The sequence below is a fragment of the Leucopleurus acutus genome, assembly GCF_964270905.1.
Source record: "Leucopleurus acutus genome assembly, chromosome: 20".
Taxonomy (NCBI): domain Eukaryota; kingdom Metazoa; phylum Chordata; class Mammalia; order Artiodactyla; family Delphinidae; genus Leucopleurus; species Leucopleurus acutus.
The window spans coordinates 28,772,438-28,799,965 of record NC_139162.1 but is presented as its reverse complement, the minus strand read 5'-3'; the positions used below and the strand labels follow the sequence as shown (position 1 = coordinate 28,799,965).

The window sequence follows — 27,528 nt, the reverse complement described above, 5'->3', positions numbered from 1 at the left end:
AAAAAAAAAAAAGATAAACAAATGGGACCTAACGAAACTTCAAAGCTTTTGCACAGCAAAGGAAACCATAAACAAGACCAAAAGACAACCCTCAGAATGGGAGAAAACATTTGCAAATGAAGCAACCGACAAAGGATTAATTTCCAAAATTTACAAGCAGCTCATGCAGCTCAGTAACAAAAGAACAAACAACCCAATCCAAAAACGGGCAGAAGACCTAAACAGACTTTTCTCCAAAGGAGATATACAGACTGCCAACAAACACGTGAAAGAATGCTCAACATCATTAATCATTAGAGAAATGCAAATCAAAACTACAATGAGATATCATCTCATACCAGTCAGAATGGCCATCATCAAACAATCTAGAAACAATAAAAGTGGGAGAGGGTGTGTAGAAAAGGAAGCACTCCTGCACTGCAGGTGGGAATGTGAATTGGTACAGCCACTATGAGAACAGTATGGAGGTTCCTTAAAACACTGCAAATAGAACTACGGTATGACGCAGCAATCCCACTACCGGGCATATACCCTGAGAAAACCATAATTCAAAAAGAGTCATGTACCAAAATGTTCACTGCAGCTGTATTTACAATCGTCCGGAGATGGAAACAACCTAAGTGCCCGTCATCGGATGAATGGATAAAGAAGATGTGGCACATATATACAATGGAATATTACTCAGCCATAAAAAAGAAGGAAATTGAGCTATTTGTAATGAGGTGGATAGACCTAGAGTCTGTCATACAGAGTGAAGGAGGTCAGAAGGAGAAAGACAAATACCGAATGCTAACACATATATATGGAATTTAAGGGAAAACAATGTCGTGAAGAACCTAGGGGTAAGACAGGAATAAAGACACAGACCTACTGGAGAACGGACTTGAGGATATGGGGAGGGGGAAGGGTGAGCTGTGACAAAGCGAGAGAGAGGCATGGACATATAGACACTACCAAACGTGAGGTAGATAGCTAGTGGGAAGCAGCCACATAGCACGGGGATATCAGCTCGGTGCTTTGTGACCGCCTGGAGGGGTGGGATAGGGCGGGTGGGAGGGAGAGAGACGCAAGAGGGAAGAGATATGGGAACATATGTATATGTATAAATGATTCACTTTGTTATAAAGCAGAAACTAACACACCATTGTAAAGCAATTATACCCCAATAAAGAGGTTTAAAAAAATAAAGTATGTTTCTTAACATGTAACATCAATAAAGAAGGGGAGAAAATTTAGGGTAGTGAATTTATGATATTAAACATAGTAGAAAGAGTCTACAGCAATATAAGACTGTGAACTTGTATTTGACAAATAGAGGCAATAATGAGATAACTTGTAAAAAAAATTAATGCACAGAAATCTCCTGCATTCCTTCCTACACACTAATGATGAAAAATCTGGAAGTGAAATCAAGAAAACACTCCCATTTACCACTGCAACAAAACGAATAAAATTTCTAGGAATAAACCTACCTAAGGAGACAAAAGGCCTGTATGCAGAAAATTGTAAGACACTGATGAAAGAAATTAAAGATGATACAAGTAGATGGAGAGATACACCATGTTCCTGGACTGGAAGAATCAACATTGTGAAAATGACTCTACTACCCAAAGCAATCTACAGATTCAATGCAATCCCTATCAAACTACCACTGGCATTCTTCACAGACCTAGAACAAAAAATTTCACAATTTGTATGGAAACACAAGAGACCCCGAATAGCCAAAGCCATCTTGAGAACGAAAAACGGAGCTGGAGGAATCAGGCTCCCTGACTTCAGACTGTACTACAAAGCTCCAGTCATCAAGACAGTATGGTAGTGGCACAAAAACAGAAAGACAGATCAAAGGAACGGGATGGAAAGCCCAGAGATAAACCCACGCACATATGGTCACCTAATCTTTCATAAAGGAGGCAGGAATGTACAGTGGAGAAAGGACAGCCTCTTCAATAATAAGTGGTGCTGGGAAAACTGGACAGGTACATTTGAAAGTATGAGATTAGATCACTCCCTAACACCATACACAAAAATGAGCTCAAAATGGATTAAAGACCTAAATGTAAGGCCAGAAACTATCAAACTCTTACAGGAAAACATAGGCAGAACACTCTATGACATAAATCACAGCAAGATCCTTTTTGACCCACCTCCTAGAGACATGGGAAAAAAAAAAAAAAAGATAAACAAATGGGACCTAACGAAACTTCAAAGCTTTTGCACAGCAAAGGAAACCATAAACAAGACCAAAAGACAACCCTCAGAATGGGAGAAAACATTTGCAAATGAAGCAACCGACAAAGGATTAATTTCCAAAATTTACAAGCAGCTCATGCAGCTCAGTAACAAAAGAACAAACAACCCAATCCAAAAATGGGCAGAAGACCTAAATAGACTTTTCTCCAAAGGAGATATACAGACTGCCAACAAACACATGAAAGAATGCTCAACATCATTAATCATTAGAGAAATGCAAATCAAAACTACAATGAGATATCATCTCACACCAGTCAGAATGGCCATCATCAAAAAATCTAGAAACAATAAATGTGGGAGAGGGTGTGTAGAAAAGGAAGCACTCCTGCACTGCCGGTGGGAATGTGAATTGGTACAGCCACTATGAGAACAGTATGGAGGTTCCTTAAAACACTGCAAATAGAACTACGGTATGACGCAGCAATCCCACTACCGGGCATATACCCTGAGAAAACCATAATTCAAAAAGAGTCATGTACCAAAATGTTCACTGCAGCTGTATTTACAATCGTCCGGAGATGGAAACAACCTAAGTGCCCGTCATCGGATGAATGGATAAAGAAGATGTGGCACATATATACAATGGAATATTACTCAGCCATAAAAAGGAAGGAAATTGAGCTATTTGTAATGAGGTGGATAGACCTAGAGTCTGTCATACAGAGTGAAGGAGGTCAGAAGGAGAAAGACAAATACCGAATGCTAACACATATATATGGAATTTAAGGGAAAACAATGTCGTGAAGAACCTAGGGGTAAGACAGGAATAAAGACACAGACCTACTGGAGAACGGACTTGAGGATATGGGGAGGGGGAAGGGTGAGCTGTGACAAAGCGAGAGAGAGGCATGGACATATAGACACTACCAAACGTGAGGTAGATAGCTAGTGGGAAGCAGCCACATAGCACGGGGATATCAGCTCGGTGCTTTGTGACCGCCTGGAGGGGTGGGATAGGGCGGGTGGGAGGGAGAGAGACGCAAGAGGGAAGAGATATGGGAACATATGTGTATGTATAAATGATTCACTTTGTTATAAAGCAGAAACTAACACACCATTGTAAAGCAATTATACCCCAATAAAGAGGTTTAAAAAAATAAAGTATGTTTCTTAACATGTAACATCAATAAAGAAGGGGAGAAAATTTAGGGTAGTGAATTTATGATATTAAACATAGTAGAAAGAGTCTACAGCAATATAAGACTGTGAACTTGTATTTGACAAATAGAGGCAATAATGAGATAACTTGTAAAAAAAATTAATGCACAGAAATCTCCTGCATTCCTTCCTACACACTAATGATGAAAAATCTGGAAGTGAAATCAAGAAAACACTCCCATTTACCACTGCAACAAAACGAATAAAATTTCTAGGAATAAACCTACCTAAGGAGACAAAAGGCCTGTATGCAGAAAATTGTAAGACACTGATGAAAGAAATTAAAGATGATACAAGTAGATGGAGAGATACACCATGTTCCTGGACTGGAAGAATCAACATTGTGAAAATGACTCTACTACCCAAAGCAATCTACAGATTCAATGCAATCCCTATCAAACTACCACTGGCATTCTTCACAGACCTAGAACAAAAAATTTCACAATTTGTATGGAAACACAAGAGACCCCGAATAGCCAAAGCCATCTTGAGAACGAAAAACGGAGCTGGAGGAATCAGGCTCCCTGACTTCAGACTGTACTACAAAGCTCCAGTCATCAAGACAGTATGGTAGTGGCACAAAAACAGAAAGACAGATCAAAGGAACGGGATGGAAAGCCCAGAGATAAACCCACGCACATATGGTCACCTAATCTTTCATAAAGGAGGCAGGAATGTACAGTGGAGAAAGGACAGCCTCTTCAATAATAAGTGGTGCTGGGAAAACTGGACAGGTACATTTGAAAGTATGAGATTAGATCACTCCCTAACACCATACACAAAAATGAGCTCAAAATGGATTAAAGACCTAAATGTAAGGCCAGAAACTATCAAACTCTTACAGGAAAACATAGGCAGAACACTCTATGACATAAATCACAGCAAGATCCTTTTTGACCCACCTCCTAGAGACATGGGAAAAAAAAAAAAAAAGATAAACAAATGGGACCTAACGAAACTTCAAAGCTTTTGCACAGCAAAGGAAACCATAAACAAGACCAAAAGACAACCCTCAGAATGGGAGAAAACATTTGCAAATGAAGCAACCGACAAAGGATTAATTTCCAAAATTTACAAGCAGCTCATGCAGCTCAGTAACAAAAGAACAAACAACCCAATCCAAAAATGGGCAGAAGACCTAAATAGACTTTTCTCCAAAGGAGATATACAGACTGCCAACAAACACATGAAAGAATGCTCAACATCATTAATCATTAGAGAAATGCAAATCAAAACTACAATGAGATATCATCTCACACCAGTCAGAATGGCCATCATCAAAAAATCTAGAAACAATAAATGTGGGAGAGGGTGTGTAGAAAAGGAAGCACTCCTGCACTGCCGGTGGGAATGTGAATTGGTACAGCCACTATGAGAACAGTATGGAGGTTCCTTAAAACACTGCAAATAGAACTACGGTATGACGCAGCAATCCCACTACCGGGCATATACCCTGAGAAAACCATAATTCAAAAAGAGTCATGTACCAAAATGTTCACTGCAGCTGTATTTACAATCGTCCGGAGATGGAAACAACCTAAGTGCCCGTCATCGGATGAATGGATAAAGAAGATGTGGCACATATATACAATGGAATATTACTCAGCCATAAAAAGGAAGGAAATTGAGCTATTTGTAATGAGGTGGATAGACCTAGAGTCTGTCATACAGAGTGAAGGAGGTCAGAAGGAGAAAGACAAATATCGAATGCTAACACATATATATGGAATTTAAGGGAAAACAATGTCGTGAAGAACCTAGGGGTAAGACAGGAATAAAGACACAGACCTACTGGAGAACGGACTTGAGGATATGGGGAGGGGGAAGGGTGAGCTGTGACAAAGCGAGAGAGAGGCATGGACATATAGACACTACCAAACGTGAGGTAGATAGCTAGTGGGAAGCAGCCACATAGCACGGGGATATCAGCTCGGTGCTTTGTGACCGCCTGGAGGGGTGGGATAGGGCGGGTGGGAGGGAGAGAGACGCAAGAGGGAAGAGATATGGGAACATATGTGTATGTATAAATGATTCACTTTGTTATAAAGCAGAAACTAACACACCATTGTAAAGCAATTATACCCCAATAAAGAGGTTTAAAAAAATAAAGTATGTTTCTTAACATGTAACATCAATAAAGAAGGGGAGAAAATTTAGGGTAGTGAATTTATGATATTAAACATAGTAGAAAGAGTCTACAGCAATATAAGACTGTGAACTTGTATTTGACAAATAGAGGCAATAATGAGATAACTTGTAAAAAAAATTAATGCACAGAAATCTCCTGCATTCCTTCCTACACACTAATGATGAAAAATCTGGAAGTGAAATCAAGAAAACACTCCCATTTACCACTGCAACAAAACGAATAAAATTTCTAGGAATAAACCTACCTAAGGAGACAAAAGGCCTGTATGCAGAAAATTGTAAGACACTGATGAAAGAAATTAAAGATGATACAAGTAGATGGAGAGATACACCATGTTCCTGGACTGGAAGAATCAACATTGTGAAAATGACTCTACTACCCAAAGCAATCTACAGATTCAATGCAATCCCTATCAAACTACCACTGGCATTCTTCACAGACCTAGAACAAAAAATTTCACAATTTGTATGGAAACACAAGAGACCCCGAATAGCCAAAGCCATCTTGAGAACGAAAAACGGAGCTGGAGGAATCAGGCTCCCTGACTTCAGACTGTACTACAAAGCTCCAGTCATCAAGACAGTATGGTAGTGGCACAAAAACAGAAAGACAGATCAAAGGAACGGGATGGAAAGCCCAGAGATAAACCCACGCACATATGGTCACCTAATCTTTCATAAAGGAGGCAGGAATGTACAGTGGAGAAAGGACAGCCTCTTCAATAATAAGTGGTGCTGGGAAAACTGGACAGGTACATTTGAAAGTATGAGATTAGATCACTCCCTAACACCATACACAAAAATGAGCTCAAAATGGATTAAAGACCTAAATGTAAGGCCAGAAACTATCAAACTCTTACAGGAAAACATAGGCAGAACACTCTATGACATAAATCACAGCAAGATCCTTTTTGACCCACCTCCTAGAGACATGGGAAAAAAAAAAAAAAAGATAAACAAATGGGACCTAACGAAACTTCAAAGCTTTTGCACAGCAAAGGAAACCATAAACAAGACCAAAAGACAACCCTCAGAATGGGAGAAAACATTTGCAAATGAAGCAACCGACAAAGGATTAATTTCCAAAATTTACAAGCAGCTCATGCAGCTCAGTAACAAAAGAACAAACAACCCAATCCAAAAATGGGCAGAAGACCTAAATAGACTTTTCTCCAAAGGAGATATACAGACTGCCAACAAACACATGAAAGAATGCTCAACATCATTAATCATTAGAGAAATGCAAATCAAAACTACAATGAGATATCATCTCACACCAGTCAGAATGGCCATCATCAAAAAATCTAGAAACAATAAATGTGGGAGAGGGTGTGTAGAAAAGGAAGCACTCCTGCACTGCCGGTGGGAATGTGAATTGGTACAGCCACTATGAGAACAGTATGGAGGTTCCTTAAAACACTGCAAATAGAACTACGGTATGACGCAGCAATCCCACTACCGGGCATATACCCTGAGAAAACCATAATTCAAAAAGAGTCATGTACCAAAATGTTCACTGCAGCTGTATTTACAATCGTCCGGAGATGGAAACAACCTAAGTGCCCGTCATCGGATGAATGGATAAAGAAGATGTGGCACATATATACAATGGAATATTACTCAGCCATAAAAAGGAAGGAAATTGAGCTATTTGTAATGAGGTGGATAGACCTAGAGTCTGTCATACAGAGTGAAGGAGGTCAGAAGGAGAAAGACAAATACCGAATGCTAACACATATATATGGAATTTAAGGGAAAACAATGCCGTGAAGAACCTAGGGGTAAGACAGGAATAAAGACACAGACCTACTGGAGAACGGACTTGAGGATATGGGGAGGGGGAAGGGTGAGCTGTGACAAAGCGAGAGAGAGGCATGGACATATAGACACTACCAAACGTGAGGTAGATAGCTAGTGGGAAGCAGCCACATAGCACGGGGATATCAGCTCGGTGCTTTGTGACCGCCTGGAGGGGTGGGATAGGGCGGGTGGGAGGGAGAGAGACGCAAGAGGGAAGAGATATGGGAACATATGTGTATGTATAAATGATTCACTTTGTTATAAAGCAGAAACTAACACACCATTGTAAAGCAATTATACCCCAATAAAGAGGTTTAAAAAAATAAAGTATGTTTCTTAACATGTAACATCAATAAAGAAGGGGAGAAAATTTAGGGTAGTGAATTTATGATATTAAACATAGTAGAAAGAGTCTACAGCAATATAAGACTGTGAACTTGTATTTGACAAATAGAGGCAATAATGAGATAACTTGTAAAAAAAATTAATGCACAGAAATCTCCTGCATTCCTTCCTACACACTAATGATGAAAAATCTGGAAGTGAAATCAAGAAAACACTCCCATTTACCACTGCAACAAAACGAATAAAATTTCTAGGAATAAACCTACCTAAGGAGACAAAAGGCCTGTATGCAGAAAATTGTAAGACACTGATGAAAGAAATTAAAGATGATACAAGTAGATGGAGAGATACACCATGTTCCTGGACTGGAAGAATCAACATTGTGAAAATGACTCTACTACCCAAAGCAATCTACAGATTCAATGCAATCCCTATCAAACTACCACTGGCATTCTTCACAGACCTAGAACAAAAAATTTCACAATTTGTATGGAAACACAAGAGACCCCGAATAGCCAAAGCCATCTTGAGAACGAAAAACGGAGCTGGAGGAATCAGGCTCCCTGACTTCAGACTGTACTACAAAGCTCCAGTCATCAAGACAGTATGGTAGTGGCACAAAAACAGAAAGACAGATCAAAGGAACGGGATGGAAAGCCCAGAGATAAACCCACGCACATATGGTCACCTAATCTTTCATAAAGGAGGCAGGAATGTACAGTGGAGAAAGGACAGCCTCTTCAATAATAAGTGGTGCTGGGAAAACTGGACAGGTACATTTGAAAGTATGAGATTAGATCACTCCCTAACACCATACACAAAAATGAGCTCAAAATGGATTAAAGACCTAAATGTAAGGCCAGAAACTATCAAACTCTTACAGGAAAACATAGGCAGAACACTCTATGACATAAATCACAGCAAGATCCTTTTTGACCCACCTCCTAGAGACATGGGAAAAAAAAAAAAAAAGATAAACAAATGGGACCTAACGAAACTTCAAAGCTTTTGCACAGCAAAGGAAACCATAAACAAGACCAAAAGACAACCCTCAGAATGGGAGAAAACATTTGCAAATGAAGCAACCGACAAAGGATTAATTTCCAAAATTTACAAGCAGCTCATGCAGCTCAGTAACAAAAGAACAAACAACCCAATCCAAAAATGGGCAGAAGACCTAAATAGACTTTTCTCCAAAGGAGATATACAGACTGCCAACAAACACATGAAAGAATGCTCAACATCATTAATCATTAGAGAAATGCAAATCAAAACTACAATGAGATATCATCTCACACCAGTCAGAATGGCCATCATCAAAAAATCTAGAAACAATAAATGTGGGAGAGGGTGTGTAGAAAAGGAAGCACTCCTGCACTGCCGGTGGGAATGTGAATTGGTACAGCCACTATGAGAACAGTATGGAGGTTCCTTAAAACACTGCAAATAGAACTACGGTATGACGCAGCAATCCCACTACCGGGCATATACCCTGAGAAAACCATAATTCAAAAAGAGTCATGTACCAAAATGTTCACTGCAGCTGTATTTACAATCGTCCGGAGATGGAAACAACCTAAGTGCCCGTCATCGGATGAATGGATAAAGAAGATGTGGCACATATATACAATGGAATATTACTCAGCCATAAAAAGGAAGGAAATTGAGCTATTTGTAATGAGGTGGATAGACCTAGAGTCTGTCATACAGAGTGAAGGAGGTCAGAAGGAGAAAGACAAATACCGAATGCTAACACATATATATGGAATTTAAGGGAAAACAATGCCGTGAAGAACCTAGGGGTAAGACAGGAATAAAGACACAGACCTACTGGAGAACGGACTTGAGGATATGGGGAGGGGGAAGGGTGAGCTGTGACAAAGCGAGAGAGAGGCATGGACATATAGACACTACCAAACGTGAGGTAGATAGCTAGTGGGAAGCAGCCACATAGCACGGGGATATCAGCTCGGTGCTTTGTGACCGCCTGGAGGGGTGGGATAGGGCGGGTGGGAGGGAGAGAGACGCAAGAGGGAAGAGATATGGGAACATATGTGTATGTATAAATGATTCACTTTGTTATAAAGCAGAAACTAACACACCATTGTAAAGCAATTATACCCCAATAAAGAGGTTTAAAAAAATAAAGTATGTTTCTTAACATGTAACATCAATAAAGAAGGGGAGAAAATTTAGGGTAGTGAATTTATGATATTAAACATAGTAGAAAGAGTCTACAGCAATATAAGACTGTGAACTTGTATTTGACAAATAGAGGCAATAATGAGATAACTTGTAAAAAAAATTAATGCACAGAAATCTCCTGCATTCCTTCCTACACACTAATGATGAAAAATCTGGAAGTGAAATCAAGAAAACACTCCCATTTACCACTGCAACAAAACGAATAAAATTTCTAGGAATAAACCTACCTAAGGAGACAAAAGGCCTGTATGCAGAAAATTGTAAGACACTGATGAAAGAAATTAAAGATGATACAAGTAGATGGAGAGATACACCATGTTCCTGGACTGGAAGAATCAACATTGTGAAAATGACTCTACTACCCAAAGCAATCTACAGATTCAATGCAATCCCTATCAAACTACCACTGGCATTCTTCACAGACCTAGAACAAAAAATTTCACAATTTGTATGGAAACACAAGAGACCCCGAATAGCCAAAGCCATCTTGAGAACGAAAAACGGAGCTGGAGGAATCAGGCTCCCTGACTTCAGACTGTACTACAAAGCTCCAGTCATCAAGACAGTATGGTAGTGGCACAAAAACAGAAAGACAGATCAAAGGAACGGGATGGAAAGCCCAGAGATAAACCCACGCACATATGGTCACCTAATCTTTCATAAAGGAGGCAGGAATGTACAGTGGAGAAAGGACAGCCTCTTCAATAATAAGTGGTGCTGGGAAAACTGGACAGGTACATTTGAAAGTATGAGATTAGATCACTCCCTAACACCATACACAAAAATGAGCTCAAAATGGATTAAAGACCTAAATGTAAGGCCAGAAACTATCAAACTCTTACAGGAAAACATAGGCAGAACACTCTATGACATAAATCACAGCAAGATCCTTTTTGACCCACCTCCTAGAGACATGGGAAAAAAAAAAAAAAAGATAAACAAATGGGACCTAACGAAACTTCAAAGCTTTTGCACAGCAAAGGAAACCATAAACAAGACCAAAAGACAACCCTCAGAATGGGAGAAAACATTTGCAAATGAAGCAACCGACAAAGGATTAATTTCCAAAATTTACAAGCAGCTCATGCAGCTCAGTAACAAAAGAACAAACAACCCAATCCAAAAATGGGCAGAAGACCTAAATAGACTTTTCTCCAAAGGAGATATACAGACTGCCAACAAACACGTGAAAGAATGCTCAACATCATTAATCATTAGAGAAATGCAAATCAAAACTACAATGAGATATCATCTCACACCAGTCAGAATGGCCATCATCAAAAAATCTAGAAACAATAAATGTGGGAGAGGGTGTGTAGAAAAGGAAGCACTCCTGCACTGCCGGTGGGAATGTGAATTGGTACAGCCACTATGAGAACAGTATGGAGGTTCCTTAAAACACTGCAAATAGAACTACGGTATGACGCAGCAATCCCACTACCGGGCATATACCCTGAGAAAACCATAATTCAAAAAGAGTCATGTACCAAAATGTTCACTGCAGCTGTATTTACAATCGTCCGGAGATGGAAACAACCTAAGTGCCCGTCATCGGATGAATGGATAAAGAAGATGTGGCACATATATACAATGGAATATTACTCAGCCATAAAAAGGAAGGAAATTGAGCTATTTGTAATGAGGTGGATAGACCTAGAGTCTGTCATACAGAGTGAAGGAGGTCAGAAGGAGAAAGACAAATACCGAATGCTAACACATATATATGGAATTTAAGGGAAAACAATGTCGTGAAGAACCTAGGGGTAAGACAGGAATAAAGACACAGACCTACTGGAGAACGGACTTGAGGATATGGGGAGGGGGAAGGGTGAGCTGTGACAAAGCGAGAGAGAGGCATGGACATATAGACACTACCAAACGTGAGGTAGATAGCTAGTGGGAAGCAGCCACATAGCACGGGGATATCAGCTCGGTGCTTTGTGACCGCCTGGAGGGGTGGGATAGGGCGGGTGGGAGGGAGAGAGACGCAAGAGGGAAGAGATATGGGAACATATGTGTATGTATAAATGATTCACTTTGTTATAAAGCAGAAACTAACACACCATTGTAAAGCAATTATACCCCAATAAAGAGGTTTAAAAAAATAAAGTATGTTTCTTAACATGTAACATCAATAAAGAAGGGGAGAAAATTTAGGGTAGTGAATTTATGATATTAAACATAGTAGAAAGAGTCTACAGCAATATAAGACTGTGAACTTGTATTTGACAAATAGAGGCAATAATGAGATAACTTGTAAAAAAAATTAATGCACAGAAATCTCCTGCATTCCTTCCTACACACTAATGATGAAAAATCTGGAAGTGAAATCAAGAAAACACTCCCATTTACCACTGCAACAAAACGAATAAAATTTCTAGGAATAAACCTACCTAAGGAGACAAAAGGCCTGTATGCAGAAAATTGTAAGACACTGATGAAAGAAATTAAAGATGATACAAGTAGATGGAGAGATACACCATGTTCCTGGACTGGAAGAATCAACATTGTGAAAATGACTCTACTACCCAAAGCAATCTACAGATTCAATGCAATCCCTATCAAACTACCACTGGCATTCTTCACAGACCTAGAACAAAAAATTTCACAATTTGTATGGAAACACAAGAGACCCCGAATAGCCAAAGCCATCTTGAGAACGAAAAACGGAGCTGGAGGAATCAGGCTCCCTGACTTCAGACTGTACTACAAAGCTCCAGTCATCAAGACAGTATGGTAGTGGCACAAAAACAGAAAGACAGATCAAAGGAACGGGATGGAAAGCCCAGAGAAACCCACGCACATATGGTCACCTAATCTTTCATAAAGGAGGCAGGAATGTACAGTGGAGAAAGGACAGCCTCTTCAATAATAAGTGGTGCTGGGAAAACTGGACAGGTACATTTGAAAGTATGAGATTAGATCACTCCCTAACACCATACACAAAAATGAGCTCAAAATGGATTAAAGACCTAAATGTAAGGCCAGAAACTATCAAACTCTTCCAGGAAAACATAGGCAGAACACTCTATGACATAAATCACAGCAAGATCCTTTTTGACCCACCTCCTAGAGACATGGGAAAAAAAAAAAAAAAGATAAACAAATGGGACCTAACGAAACTTCAAAGCTTTTGCACAGCAAAGGAAACCATAAACAAGACCAAAAGACAACCCTCAGAATGGGAGAAAACATTTGCAAATGAAGCAACCGACAAAGGATTAATTTCCAAAATTTACAAGCAGCTCATGCAGCTCAGTAACAAAAGAACAAACAACCCAATCCAAAAATGGGCAGAAGACCTAAATAGACTTTTCTCCAAAGGAGATATACAGACTGCCAACAAACACGTGAAAGAATGCTCAACATCATTAATCATTAGAGAAATGCAAATCAAAACTACAATGAGATATCATCTCACACCAGTCAGAATGGCCATCATCAAAAAATCTAGAAACAATAAATGTGGGAGAGGGTGTGTAGAAAAGGAAGCACTCCTGCACTGCCGGTGGGAATGTGAATTGGTACAGCCACTATGAGAACAGTATGGAGGTTCCTTAAAACACTGCAAATAGAACTACGGTATGACGCAGCAATCCCACTACCGGGCATATACCCTGAGAAAACCATAATTCAAAAAGAGTCATGTACCAAAATGTTCACTGCAGCTGTATTTACAATCGTCCGGAGATGGAAACAACCTAAGTGCCCGTCATCGGATGAATGGATAAAGAAGATGTGGCACATATATACAATGGAATATTACTCAGCCATAAAAAGGAAGGAAATTGAGCTATTTGTAATGAGGTGGATAGACCTAGAGTCTGTCATACAGAGTGAAGGAGGTCAGAAGGAGAAAGACAAATACCGAATGCTAACACATATATATGGAATTTAAGGGAAAACAATGTCGTGAAGAACCTAGGGGTAAGACAGGAATAAAGACACAGACCTACTGGAGAACGGACTTGAGGATATGGGGAGGGGGAAGGGTGAGCTGTGACAAAGCGAGAGAGAGGCATGGACATATAGACACTACCAAACGTGAGGTAGATAGCTAGTGGGAAGCAGCCACATAGCACGGGGATATCAGCTCGGTGCTTTGTGACCGCCTGGAGGGGTGGGATAGGGCGGGTGGGAGGGAGAGAGACGCAAGAGGGAAGAGATATGGGAACATATGTATATGTATAAATGATTCACTTTGTTATAAAGCAGAAACTAACACACCATTGTAAAGCAATTATACCCCAATAAAGAGGTTTAAAAAAATAAAGTATGTTTCTTAACATGTAACATCAATAAAGAAGGGGAGAAAATTTAGGGTAGTGAATTTATGATATTAAACATAGTAGAAAGAGTCTACAGCAATATAAGACTGTGAACTTGTATTTGACAAATAGAGGCAATAATGAGATAACTTGTAAAAAAAATTAATGCACAGAAATCTCCTGCATTCCTTCCTACACACTAATGATGAAAAATCTGGAAGTGAAATCAAGAAAACACTCCCATTTACCACTGCAACAAAACGAATAAAATTTCTAGGAATAAACCTACCTAAGGAGACAAAAGGCCTGTATGCAGAAAATTGTAAGACACTGATGAAAGAAATTAAAGATGATACAAGTAGATGGAGAGATACACCATGTTCCTGGACTGGAAGAATCAACATTGTGAAAATGACTCTACTACCCAAAGCAATCTACAGATTCAATGCAATCCCTATCAAACTACCACTGGCATTCTTCACAGACCTAGAACAAAAAATTTCACAATTTGTATGGAAACACAAGAGACCCCGAATAGCCAAAGCCATCTTGAGAACGAAAAACGGAGCTGGAGGAATCAGGCTCCCTGACTTCAGACTGTACTACAAAGCTCCAGTCATCAAGACAGTATGGTAGTGGCACAAAAACAGAAAGACAGATCAAAGGAACGGGATGGAAAGCCCAGAGAAACCCACGCACATATGGTCACCTAATCTTTCATAAAGGAGGCAGGAATGTACAGTGGAGAAAGGACAGCCTCTTCAATAATAAGTGGTGCTGGGAAAACTGGACAGGTACATTTGAAAGTATGAGATTAGATCACTCCCTAACACCATACACAAAAATGAGCTCAAAATGGATTAAAGACCTAAATGTAAGGCCAGAAACTATCAAACTCTTACAGGAAAACATAGGCAGAACACTCTATGACATAAATCACAGCAAGATCCTTTTTGACCCACCTCCTAGAGACATGGGGAAAAAAAAAAAAAAGATAAACAAATGGGACCTAACGAAACTTCAAAGCTTTTGCACAGCAAAGGAAACCATAAACAAGACCAAAAGACAACCCTCAGAATGGGAGAAAACATTTGCAAATGAAGCAACCGACAAAGGATTAATTTCCAAAATTTACAAGCAGCTCATGCAGCTCAGTAACAAAAGAACAAACAACCCAATCCAAAAATGGGCAGAAGACCTAAATAGACTTTTCTCCAAAGGAGATATACAGACTGCCAACAAACACATGAAAGAATGCTCAACATCATTAATCATTAGAGAAATGCAAATCAAAACTACAATGAGATATCATCTCACACCAGTCAGAATAGCCATCATCAAAAAATCTAGAAACAATAAATGTGGGAGAGGGTGTGTAGAAAAGGAAGCACTCCTGCACTGCTGGTGGGAATGTGAATTGGTACAGCCACTATGAGAACAGTATGGAGGTTCCTTAAAACACTGCAAATAGAACTACGGTATGACGCAGCAATCCCACTACCGGGCATATACCCTGAGAAAACCATAATTCAAAAAGAGTCATGTACCAAAATGTTCACTGCAGCTGTATTTACAATCGTCCGGAGATGGAAACAACCTAAGTGCCCGTCATCGGATGAATGGATAAAGAAGATGTGGCACATATATACAATGGAATATTACTCAGCCATAAAAAGGAAGGAAATTGAGCTATTTGTAATGAGGTGGATAGACCTAGAGTCTGTCATACAGAGTGAAGGAGGTCAGAAGGAGAAAGACAAATACCGAATGCTAACACATATATATGGAATTTAAGGGAAAACAATGTCGTGAAGAACCTAGGGGTAAGACAGGAATAAAGACACAGACCTACTGGAGAACGGACTTGAGGATATGGGGAGGGGGAAGGGTGAGCTGTGACAAAGCGAGAGAGAGGCATGGACATATAGACACTACCAAACGTGAGGTAGATAGCTAGTGGGAAGCAGCCACATAGCACGGGGATATCAGCTCGGTGCTTTGTGACCGCCTGGAGGGGTGGGATAGGGCGGGTGGGAGGGAGAGAGACGCAAGAGGGAAGAGATATGGGAACATATGTGTATGTATAAATGATTCACTTTGTTATAAAGCAGAAACTAACACACCATTGTAAAGCAATTATACCCCAATAAAGAGGTTTAAAAAAATAAAGTATGTTTCTTAACATGTAACATCAATAAAGAAGGGGAGAAAATTTAGGGTAGTGAATTTATGATATTAAACATAGTAGAAAGAGTCTACAGCAATATAAGACTGTGAACTTGTATTTGACAAATAGAGGCAATAATGAGATAACTTGTAAAAAAAATTAATGCACAGAAATCTCCTGCATTCCTTCCTACACACTAATGATGAAAAATCTGGAAGTGAAATCAAGAAAACACTCCCATTTACCACTGCAACAAAACGAATAAAATTTCTAGGAATAAACCTACCTAAGGAGACAAAAGGCCTGTATGCAGAAAATTGTAAGACACTGATGAAAGAAATTAAAGATGATACAAGTAGATGGAGAGATACACCATGTTCCTGGACTGGAAGAATCAACATTGTGAAAATGACTCTACTACCCAAAGCAATCTACAGATTCAATGCAATCCCTATCAAACTACCACTGGCATTCTTCACAGACCTAGAACAAAAAATTTCACAATTTGTATGGAAACACAAGAGACCCCGAATAGCCAAAGCCATCTTGAGAACGAAAAACGGAGCTGGAGGAATCAGGCTCCCTGACTTCAGACTGTACTACAAAGCTCCAGTCATCAAGACAGTATGGTAGTGGCACAAAAACAGAAAGACAGATCAAAGGAACGGGATGGAAAGCCCAGAGAAACCCACGCACATATGGTCACCTAATCTTTCATAAAGGAGGCAGGAATGTACAGTGGAGAAAGGACAGCCTCTTCAATAATAAGTGGTGCTGGGAAAACTGGACAGGTACATTTGAAAGTATGAGATTAGATCACTCCCTAACACCATACACAAAAATGAGCTCAAAATGGATTAAAGACCTAAATGTAAGGCCAGAAACTATCAAACTCTTACAGGAAAACATAGGCAGAACACTCTATGACATAAATCACAGCAAGATCCTTTTTGACCCACCTCCTAGAGACATGGGGAAAAAAAAAAAAAAGATAAACAAATGGGACCTAACGAAACTTCAAAGCTTTTGCACAGCAAAGGAAACCATAAACAAGACCAAAAGACAACCCTCAGAATGGGAGAAAACATTTGCAAATGAAGCAACCGACAAAGGATTAATTTCCAAAATTTACAAGCAGCTCATGCAGCTCAGTAACAAAAGAACAAACAACCCAATCCAAAAATGGGCAGAAGACCTAAATAGACTTTTCTCCAAAGGAGATATACAGACTGCCAACAAACACATGAAAGAATGCTCAACATCATTAATCATTAGAGAAATGCAAATCAAAACTACAATGAGATATCATCTCACACCAGTCAGAATAGCCATCATCAAAAAATCTAGAAACAATAAATGTGGGAGAGGGTGTGTAGAAAAGGAAGCACTCCTGCACTGCTGGTGGGAATGTGAATTGGTACAGCCACTATGAGAACAGTATGGAGGTTCCTTAAAACACTGCAAATAGAACTACGGTATGACGCAGCAATCCCACTACCGGGCATATACCCTGAGAAAACCATAATTCAAAAAGAGTCATGTACCAAAATGTTCACTGCAGCTGTATTTACAATCGTCCGGAGATGGAAACAACCTAAGTGCCCGTCATCGGATGAATGGATAAAGAAGATGTGGCACATATATACAATGGAATATTACTCAGCCATAAAAAGGAAGGAAATTGAGCTATTTATAATGAGGTGGATAGACCTAGAGTCTGTCATACAGAGTGAAGGAGGTCAGAAGGAGAAAGACAAATACCGAATGCTAACACATATATATGGAATTTAAGGGAAAACAATGTCGTGAAGAACCTAGGGGTAAGACAGGAATAAAGACACAGACCTACTGGAGAACGGACTTGAGGATATGGGGAGGGGGAAGGGTGAGCTGTGACAAAGCGAGAGAGAGGCATGGACATATAGACACTACCAAACGTGAGGTAGATAGCTAGTGGGAAGCAGCGGCATAGCACAGGGATATCAGCTCGGTGCTTTGTGACCGCCTGGAGGGGTGGGATAGGGAGGGTGGGAGGGAGGGAGATGCAAGAGGGAAGAGATATGGGAACATAGGCATATGTATAACTGATTTACTTTGTTATAAAGCAGAAACTAACACACCATTGTAAAGCAATTGTACCCCAACAAAGATGTTACAAAAAAAAAAAGGAATATCAGTGGATGTTAAAACAAGTGAGTCAAAGTTTGATGAGAAATGGAATATTTACATAATCTTAAAGTGTCTCCGTACAAAATACTTATTATATAGATGAAAAGAACAAGTTTACAGTGCAAAAACTTGATGTCAGCCACCACCTTAATTAAGTGATCAAACTTAGTATCAGTAGTAATATAACACACCATCTACCACTTGATAAGATGCAGTAAAAAGCACCCATATCTGGGCTTCCCTGGTGGTGCAGTGGTTGAGAGTCTGCCTGCCGATGCAGGGGACATGGGTTCGTGTCCTGGTCTGGGAAGATCCCACATGCCGTAGAGCGGCTAGGCCCATGAGCCATGGCTGCTGAGCCTGCGTGTCCGGAGCCTGTGCTGCACAATGGGAGAGGCCGCAACAGTGAGAGGCCCGCGTACCGCAAAAAAAAAAAAAAAGAACACATATGTAATCATGAGAAAGCAGCAGACAAACCCAAAATGAGGAAAGTTCTACAAAATAACTCATCTATAAATCTTCAGAAGCATCAAGATCATGAAGGTCAAAGAAAGACTGCAGAACTGTTCTAGACTGAAGGCACATGACAACTAAATGGTATGTGCAACCCTGGACCAGATCCCTTTGCTATAAAAGACCAAATCATAGAATTTGAATGGAGCCTGCCGATTAGATGGGAATTATGTATTAATCGTAGTTCCTGATTCTGATGGCTTCTTACTGTCACATAGCAGAAGTGTCCTTGTTGTAGGAGTTACTGAAGTACTCAGGGGTCATGGAGCATCCTAAGGGCAACCTACTCTCAGGTAAAATGGAAAAAACTTATTTAATGTACTATGCTTGCCAGTTGTCTGTCAGTTTGAAATTACTTCAAATTTTAAAAAAAAGTTAAAAAAAAGGGCATATGATATGACTCTTCATGTGTCTAAGTTATTCTCAAAATGCTGTTACCAATTTGTACTTCCCTAGGACAATGTGGGAGAGCACACCCAAAGCAGAATTTTATTTAGTAAAACAAAACAACACAAAACACTTTTCCTTCCAGATGAAAGCCAAACATGTTATCAAAAGGACATTTATATGCTCAGAAAGGTAACAAGAAGGATGCACCCCAAACTGGTGACAGTGGACACATCTGAAGAGAAGGAGGGACAAGGAGAAGATGAAGGGGACTATTGTGAATTACACTGTATTCTATATTGTTTGATGTTTTTTCCTTAAGAATATATTCACTCATTACCTTCAAAAGAAAAAAAAGACATTGAGGGAAATATGTGTTTCCTGGGAAGTTTAAGAGTAGTTTACACCGTCACCTCTGAATTTCCTGATACCGTATGCAAAGTTGGTGTGTATGTGCATTATTGGCCTTTTTCTGAAAATACTGAAACCAAGCAGGACCCTGCAAGGCCTTCCTGGGCACAAAAGCCCCTCTGTGTCCCTTATTTCTTGTTTATAGAAAAAAAGACTTCAGTCTCCTGGGCCTCCCCCAGGTTACAAAGAGCAGGCTCAAGCAGCTAATGATTAGGAAACGAGAGTCACTGGACTCCTAGTTCCTCCTGAAGGGAGAGAGATAAGAATCTGATGCATATTTTTGAGTTGTTCTGCAGAAACTAAGAAACCCCCTCACCACCCAGGTGGAGGATGGCAATTATGCGCTGACCACAAGCACACAGACCCCAGACTTCTGGCTGGAACCAGAAGGTCAGTGATTGAGATTCCTGAAACATCATTCTGTTCCCTCACCACCAACCAATCAGAAGAAAGTCCACAAGCTGATCATGCATCCAAAAACCCTCTCCCCTGTCTTTAAAGACCCTTCCCTGAAAGTCACTGGGGAGTTCACATTTTTTGAGCGTGAGCTGCCCATTCTCCTTGCTTGGTGTCCTTATTTTGCTACAAACACCGCTGTCAAGAGTTTGGCTTTGTGTGCCTCAGGCACACAAGCCCTTGCTTGGTTACAGTATGTTCATAGCTTTCAACATACTCCCAAAGAGAACCACTGCCTTATACCTTCCAATAAGATGGGCATTTCTATACATGAGCTGGGTCAAACTGTACTCATCAAGAAGATCCTCATGCTATGCAGTGACTCGAAGTCTAGAATTTTGGAACACTGACAACTGTCTTCCCATCATCATTTAGTTAAAGCATTGAAATCTTAGCGACAGCAAGATTTTAATCTTTCTTACCTGAGAATTCATATTTAGCACAGGACATGTCAATGGTTGATTCCAGGTCAATCTTTGAAATGTCTGAAAGCCAAGCCCGGAAATGTTCAAACAGAATTTTCCTAGAAATGTAAACAAAAGATAACTTGTTACACCATAATGTGAGCTCCATTTGGATCTATGCCACAACTATTTTTTCCTGGAGGTTTTGGTTTATTTAAGATCTATTCTTGAGAATGTTCCTCACTTTAAACTTGCAAAGTTTAGGAGTAACAGTCCCAGATAAATAAATGTAAATCTCTCTACTGCAATATATTTTTGCTCTACTGTTTTCTTTTTTTCTTTTTTTTTTTTTTGTGGTACACGGGCCTCTCACTGTTGTGGCCTCTCCCGTTGCAGAACACAGGCTCCGGAAGCACAGGCTCAGCAGCCATAGCTCACGGGCCCAGCCGCTCCGCGGCATGTGGGATCTTCCCGGACCGGGGCATGAACCCGTGTCCCCTGCATCGGCAGGTGGACTTCCAACCACTGCGCCACCAGGGAGGCCCGTTTTCTTTTCTTTTCTTTTTTTTGGCTGCGCCATGTGGCATGAGGGATCTTGGTTCCCCAACCAGGGATCGAACCAGTGCCCCCTGCAGCGGAAGCGCAGAGTCCTAACCACTGGACCGCTACGGAAGTCCCTCATCTTATTTTTCTTACTCTTAAATTTATAGTATTGCCTTATCATGACAGTGGTCTGGCCTTTGTCATAGGAACACCAATGTTCCAGCCCGAAGTCACTGATTTTTAGAGCTGTTTTTCAGCACCAATACTAGCACTGTTGTTTAATGAACACTTGGGTGGGTGACACTGTTGTAGATTAAAATAATGGTGACTATTATGCTAATTGTGTAATAATAAACTCTTTCACAGAAGTTCTGATATTAACAGGATACCAAAAAAACAAAGATGGTTGAACATTTCCATTTACCAGCTAAAGTGGCTCTGTATAGAACTCTAACACAATTTAAAACTTACTCAGTTGGCAGTCAACTTTGAAATTATGTTAACTTTGACGAATTAACATTTTTATGTCAATTATCTCAATAAAACTGGAAAAACATTTTAAAAAACATTTTTAAAGGGTTTATGTTAGTTCAAATTTTGCACATGAAGAGACAGTATTTTTTGGATCCTTCCAGTCCAAATGTACATCACTGAAATCCCCATAAAATGCAATTGTACTGTTAATAACTAGATACCAAGTCTCCAGGTTGATGCCCTGAAATTTTATTACCAAATATCTTTTTACACTGTATGCTACCCAATCCGAAAAATTCCATAAAATATTGTGCTTGGTTAGTCCAAACAAAAGTGCCATGTAACTTTTATAGGCAGAGTTGCAAATTAGACATAATAGGTCAGCATAGCAAACTGCTAAACCAGGTTTCAGGTAATGTAGGTGGTCAACGTTTTCACAAAATCTTGAATCTTGATGTTTTATGTAACTAGTATTATCAAAGCCTTCACTCCCTCTGTTACTGGTAACATCAGCTTCCATAAATTTATTCCATAGAAAGCTCTTTCTCTAGTTACCCTATGAAAGTGTCACGACAGGGTTATTTTCTGCCGTCATTCTCATTTGTTAATTGTATTCATGAGAGAAATCACAGAACCCAATTGGGAAATAAAAAGATCACCTTTCGGTAAAGACCAAGGAATTCCATCTCTCATACCATCTGGCTGTTATGTGTTGGATACAGAATGTAACTCAGTCCCATAGGAAAGAAATACTTACCAGAGGTGTGGTATGAACTAATGAGATAGTGCTTTAAAGCATGGTCTTGGGGGAAAAAAGGTCTAAAATAAATATGAAATATTATGAGTTACAGTTAACACGTGAGCAATACTTCAGGATTTAGAAGAAATAAACTCTGCAGACTGCTACCATTTATGGAAATATTGCAGAGAAAAAAAGAATGAGAAAATATAACTTATACTGTATAGATGAAAAACAGACAGGTATTACAAAGTAACATGGGCTTACTGTAGCAAAACTAGGAAAAAACCGTATTATAAGTAAAAAGAAACTTTAAAAAACCTGTAGTCCTACTAGCCAGATTTAAACATTCCATCCTTCCAAGTCTTTTCCTTTGTACACACGCAGGTATCCAAATATACGTCTCTTTTTTCATATGGGATCCACCATGTGTGCTATTTTAACTTTTCTCTTGATAAGTTTATTTCATCTAGCCTAATATGCCTTTGCCTGCAAGAAGTATCATCATTTTATACATCACTTCAAAAAATAGGATACAATAATAATTGTGTGAGACACTGAGTCTCAGAGAGGTTAAAATACACACACAAAAAGCACCTTAGAATGATGAAATAACTTTACCATACTCATGTGTTAAAAGTCACACACATTGGGACTTCCCTGGTGGCACAGTGGTTAACAATCCACCTGCCAATACAGGAAACACAGGTTCAATCCCTGGTCCGGGAAGATCCCACATGCCGCTGAGCAACAAAGCCTGTGCGCCACAACTACTGAGCCTGCGCTCTAGAGCCTGCGAGCCACAATTACTGAAGCCCGTGTGCCTAGAGCCCATGCTCCGCAACAAGAGAAGCCACCGCAATGAGAAGCCTGCACACTGCAACAAAGATCCAATGCAGCCAAAAAAAAAAAAAAAAGTCACATCATATTCAACGATTGTATAGTTTTTCACTTTGTTTTGTACCAGTAGCTATATAAATCTTGATGGGTGGGCATTTAATTTGTGATATTTCACTGTTAGAAACACCATCAAAATAAACAATCTTGTATAGAATTTTTGAGCACACCCTTAATTATTTTCTCAGGATAAATTCTTATAAGTGGAATTACACTACAAAAAGACAAGCATCATTTTAAGGGTTTTGATACACCTTTCAAAACCATCTTCAAGATTGCGGCACTGTATAAAGGTATCTACCCCTCTGTCAACACTGGAGATTTTGTTTTAAATACTTGCAAACTAACATGTGAAAGATGGTATCTCCAGCATCAATTTGTTTCCTTGATTACTAACGGTTGAACATTTTATCATTGAGAACTTCGGCCCTGGAATCAGACAGACTTAGGTTTATATCTTAATTCCCTCAATTTTTACCTAGTTAACTTTGAAGAAGTTACTTAATTTCTCAGCGTCCGTTTCCTCCTCTACAAAAGGGGACAATAACACCAACAAAGGTTGTATGACATAACATTTAAAACACTTACTCCTCTGTCTGGCACATATTATGCACCCAACAAATATGAGCGCTTGTTTACCTTAAAGCACAGATGTGAGGCTCTCTTCTCTTCTTCAGATCATCAGACTTGATCATAAAAAAAAGAAAAAAAAGGATTTCCTTCATAAATCAGACACACAGAGGAGACTAGTTTAGGGAACACTCCTGGCAGTAAAGCATTGTCGTTAAGAGCCTGGACTCTGAAGCCAAATTCCCTGGGTTTCAGGTATGGCCCCTCCATTTGGCAGCTCTGTGACTCAGGCAAGTTACCTAGCCTCTCTGTGCCTTATTCATTCAACAAATACTTACATAATTATTACAGTGGGACTTATATTCTTGATGGAGAGGGACAACAAACATAAAAAGTCGATTATCAGTATAAAAAAAGGTGACAAATGTCGAGGGAAAATAAAGCAGAGTACGAGGGACCAGAAGTGCTGAGAGTGGGGAAAGGTTTGCAATTATAAATTTGGTGGCCAGGTTAGACTTCACTGAGGTGAAGCAAAGGCTTGAAGGAGGTTGGGAGGTGTACCAAGGGAATATCTCAGCAAAGTGGATTCAAGGTCCTGAGTGTGAAGAATGCCTGGCCTGTTCAAGAAATTGCAGGAGCCTGTGCAGCTGCAACAGCGATTTGGGGGAGAGCAGCAGGAGAAGGGGCCAAAGATGCAATGGGAGCCTTAGAACCACTCTGGCTTTTACTCAGAGAAATGAGAACCTTTGGAGATTCGGGGCAAAGGAATAATATGATCCCATTTAATTTTTAAAAACTGAGATAAAATTCACATAAAATTTACCATTTTAACCACCTGAAAGTGTGTATTCAGTGGATTTTTAGCATACTCACCTGCTGTGCAACTATCACCACTAATTCCAGAATATTTTCATCACACTAAAAAGAAACCCTGTACCTATCAGGCAGTCACTCCCCATCCCGCCCTCCCTCCCCCCAGCTCCTGGCAACCACTAATCTACTCTCTGTCTCTATATATGTTTTGCTGGTCATTACATATAAAAGGAATCACACTATATGTGGCCTTCTGTGTCTAGCTTCTTTTCACTGAGTATGCTTTCAAGGTTCATCCATGTTGCAGCAGTACTTAGTACTTCATTCCTTCTTCTGGCTGAATAATATTCCATTGTATAGATGCACCACATTTGGTCTATCCATTCATTAGTTGACAGACGTTGGGTGTTTCTATTTTTTGGCTATTATAGATAATGCTGCTACAAACATCTATGTACAAGCTTTTATGTGAACAAATGTTTTCAATTCTCTTGGGTCCATTAACTTTTTTTTTTTTTACTTTATTAATTTTTATTTTTGGCTGCATTGGGTCTTCATTGCTGCACACGGGCTTTCTCTAGCTGTGGCGAGCGGGAGCTACTCTTCATTGTGGTGCGTGGGCTTCTCATTGCAGTGGCTTCTCTTGTTGTGGAGCATGGGCTCTAGGCGCGTGGACTTCAGTAGTTGTGGCATGCTGCTCAGCAGTTGTGGCTTGCTGCTCAGCAGTTGTGGCTTGTGGGCTCTAGAGCTCAGGCTCAGTAGTTATGGCACATGGGTTTAGTTGCTCCAAGGCATGTGGGATCTTCCTGGACCAGGGATTGAACCTGAGTTCTCTGCATTGACAGGTGGATTCTTAACCACTGTGGCACCAGGGAAGTCCCTCCATTAACATTTTAAAAGAACACAATGGCTGTAGGTGGGCAAGGGTGGAAGCAAGGAGACTGGTTAATATGCTAAGAGGATAATCCTGGTGAGAGGAAAAGATGGCTTGGATCAGGTGTTGGCAGTGGAAGTGGAAAGAAGTGGGCTTTTCTGAATATATTCTGAAGGTAGAGCCCACAGGATTTCCCAACGGACTGGAGATGAGGTATGAGAGAGGAATCAAGGATAACCTCAGCCACTGGAAAGATTGTCGTGAACTGAGATGGGGAAAACTGCAGGTGGAGCAGATTTAGGGGGAGAAGATCAGGAGTTTAGTTTTGGTAAGTGTGAGACACTTCATAAATATCCTAGAGTAGAGGCAAAGCCATGAGACTCTCTGCAATCTGTTTGGAAGTGATCCAAAGGCTAAGCCCTAGAGTACTCTGTCATTAAGAAGCCAGGTACAAAAGGAAAACCTACCGAAGGGAACTAAGAAGGACTCACCTGTGAGGTAGAAGGAAAATGAAGAGAGGATGGTTTCCTGCAAGTAAGGGGGGGGGGGGTCGGGGGAGTCTCTCCAGGAAGGAGGAGAAACAAAGTGGGTCAAATGTTGCCGAGAGTCAAGTAAAACCAGGCCTGAAGACTGATGACTGGATTTACTAATGTGGAAGTTGTGAGTGACCTTAACAAGTACAGTTTCAGTGGCGTGTAACAGGTGAAAGCCTAATAAAGTGGGCTTAACAGAGAACAGAAGAGGAATTTGAGACACTATACACAACTCAGAAGGAGTGCTACTGTCAAGGCGAGCAGAGGAATGGGGTGATAGCTGAAGGGGAAAGTTAGGTCAACAGCATTTTTTTCCTTAAGAAAAGAAGAACTAACAGCTTTCTTTCTTTCTTTTTTTTTTGGTATGTTGAAGGGAATGATCCAGAAAAGAAGGAAAACCTGATGTAGTTTCTTTATCTGTGAAACAGGAACCAGTAATGTATCATTATAAGGATTTAATGAATTGATAAATACAAAGCACTTAGCGTGGCATAAAGCATGCACTCAGTAATGCTTGCTTTAAAATACAGAGTATCAGGCTACTCCTAATGACAAACTTGGTTAGGAGGACTGGAAGTTGTTATAGACCCAATTATCAAGTCAATTCACAACACAAGCAAAGAAAAAGGGATATAAGTGAAGTTTTACGGGACAGGAGACTGAAAGCAGGTTTTATATTTACTGTCTTAGGATGAAGAAGTTCAGTCCCAAAGTGAGCATAGTAAAAATTATTCACAGCAGAGTTTCACCAAGCACCCATGGGGATCTAAAGTAATGGCTGCTTCTTTTTCCTCTCATTACCCGGGGCCCTTTCTATTATTTTGCCTCTCACCGACTTCACAATTAGAAGTATTTTCATCTACCAAATTGCATTAAGTAAAAACCACTTTGATTTCTCAATTTCACTAATCAGATGCATATAGCCCCAAATCAACAAAAGAGGCCTAGTGTTATCAAAGCTGATATAATTACAAAGGTAGACAACCATGGTTTTTAATTAACCTATAGGTTAATTAAAATCTTACAACTTTACTATGGACAAAAGTTATTTTTCATTAGATTTTCTGAATTATTAAGAGTAACATCATTTCTGTATTTAACCTAACTTGGTTAATTCAATCATATGTATAAGGCCCAAAGATAGACCAGGGGACACAACCAGCTCTAGTGTAAAAGAATAAATGCAAAACAGAGAATTGTTACTCTTTTATCCCAGATAAAAAGAAATCAGTGGGAAATGGAAAGAAAACAAAATAGTTCTTAATCTTCACTTTTATTTTATTTTTTGTGATTTTAAAGGCTGATGTCCTTGAGGTTCTATAACGATTTCTAAGAGTGATGTACGCCATGTACTAAAAGATATCCCCCACAAACTGGGGAAACCAATGACCTATATGTTTT

At 39.8% G+C, this 27,528-nt stretch overlaps 1 protein-coding gene across 1 annotated transcript in view; it reads right to left on the bottom strand.

The window, feature by feature from the left end:
* Positions 1 to 27,528, bottom strand: part of OGFOD1 (2-oxoglutarate and iron dependent oxygenase domain containing 1) — a 163,736-nt gene that overhangs the window by 133,590 nt on the left and 2,618 nt on the right. The window contains exons 3-4 of the mRNA XM_082862764.1: positions 23,977 to 24,023; positions 20,703 to 20,803 (exon numbers count right to left, since the gene is read on the bottom strand). Of these exons, the coding sequence (XP_082718890.1) occupies positions 20,703 to 20,803; positions 23,977 to 24,023 (148 nt within the window). The remainder of the gene's footprint in view (positions 1 to 20,702; positions 20,804 to 23,976; positions 24,024 to 27,528) is intronic.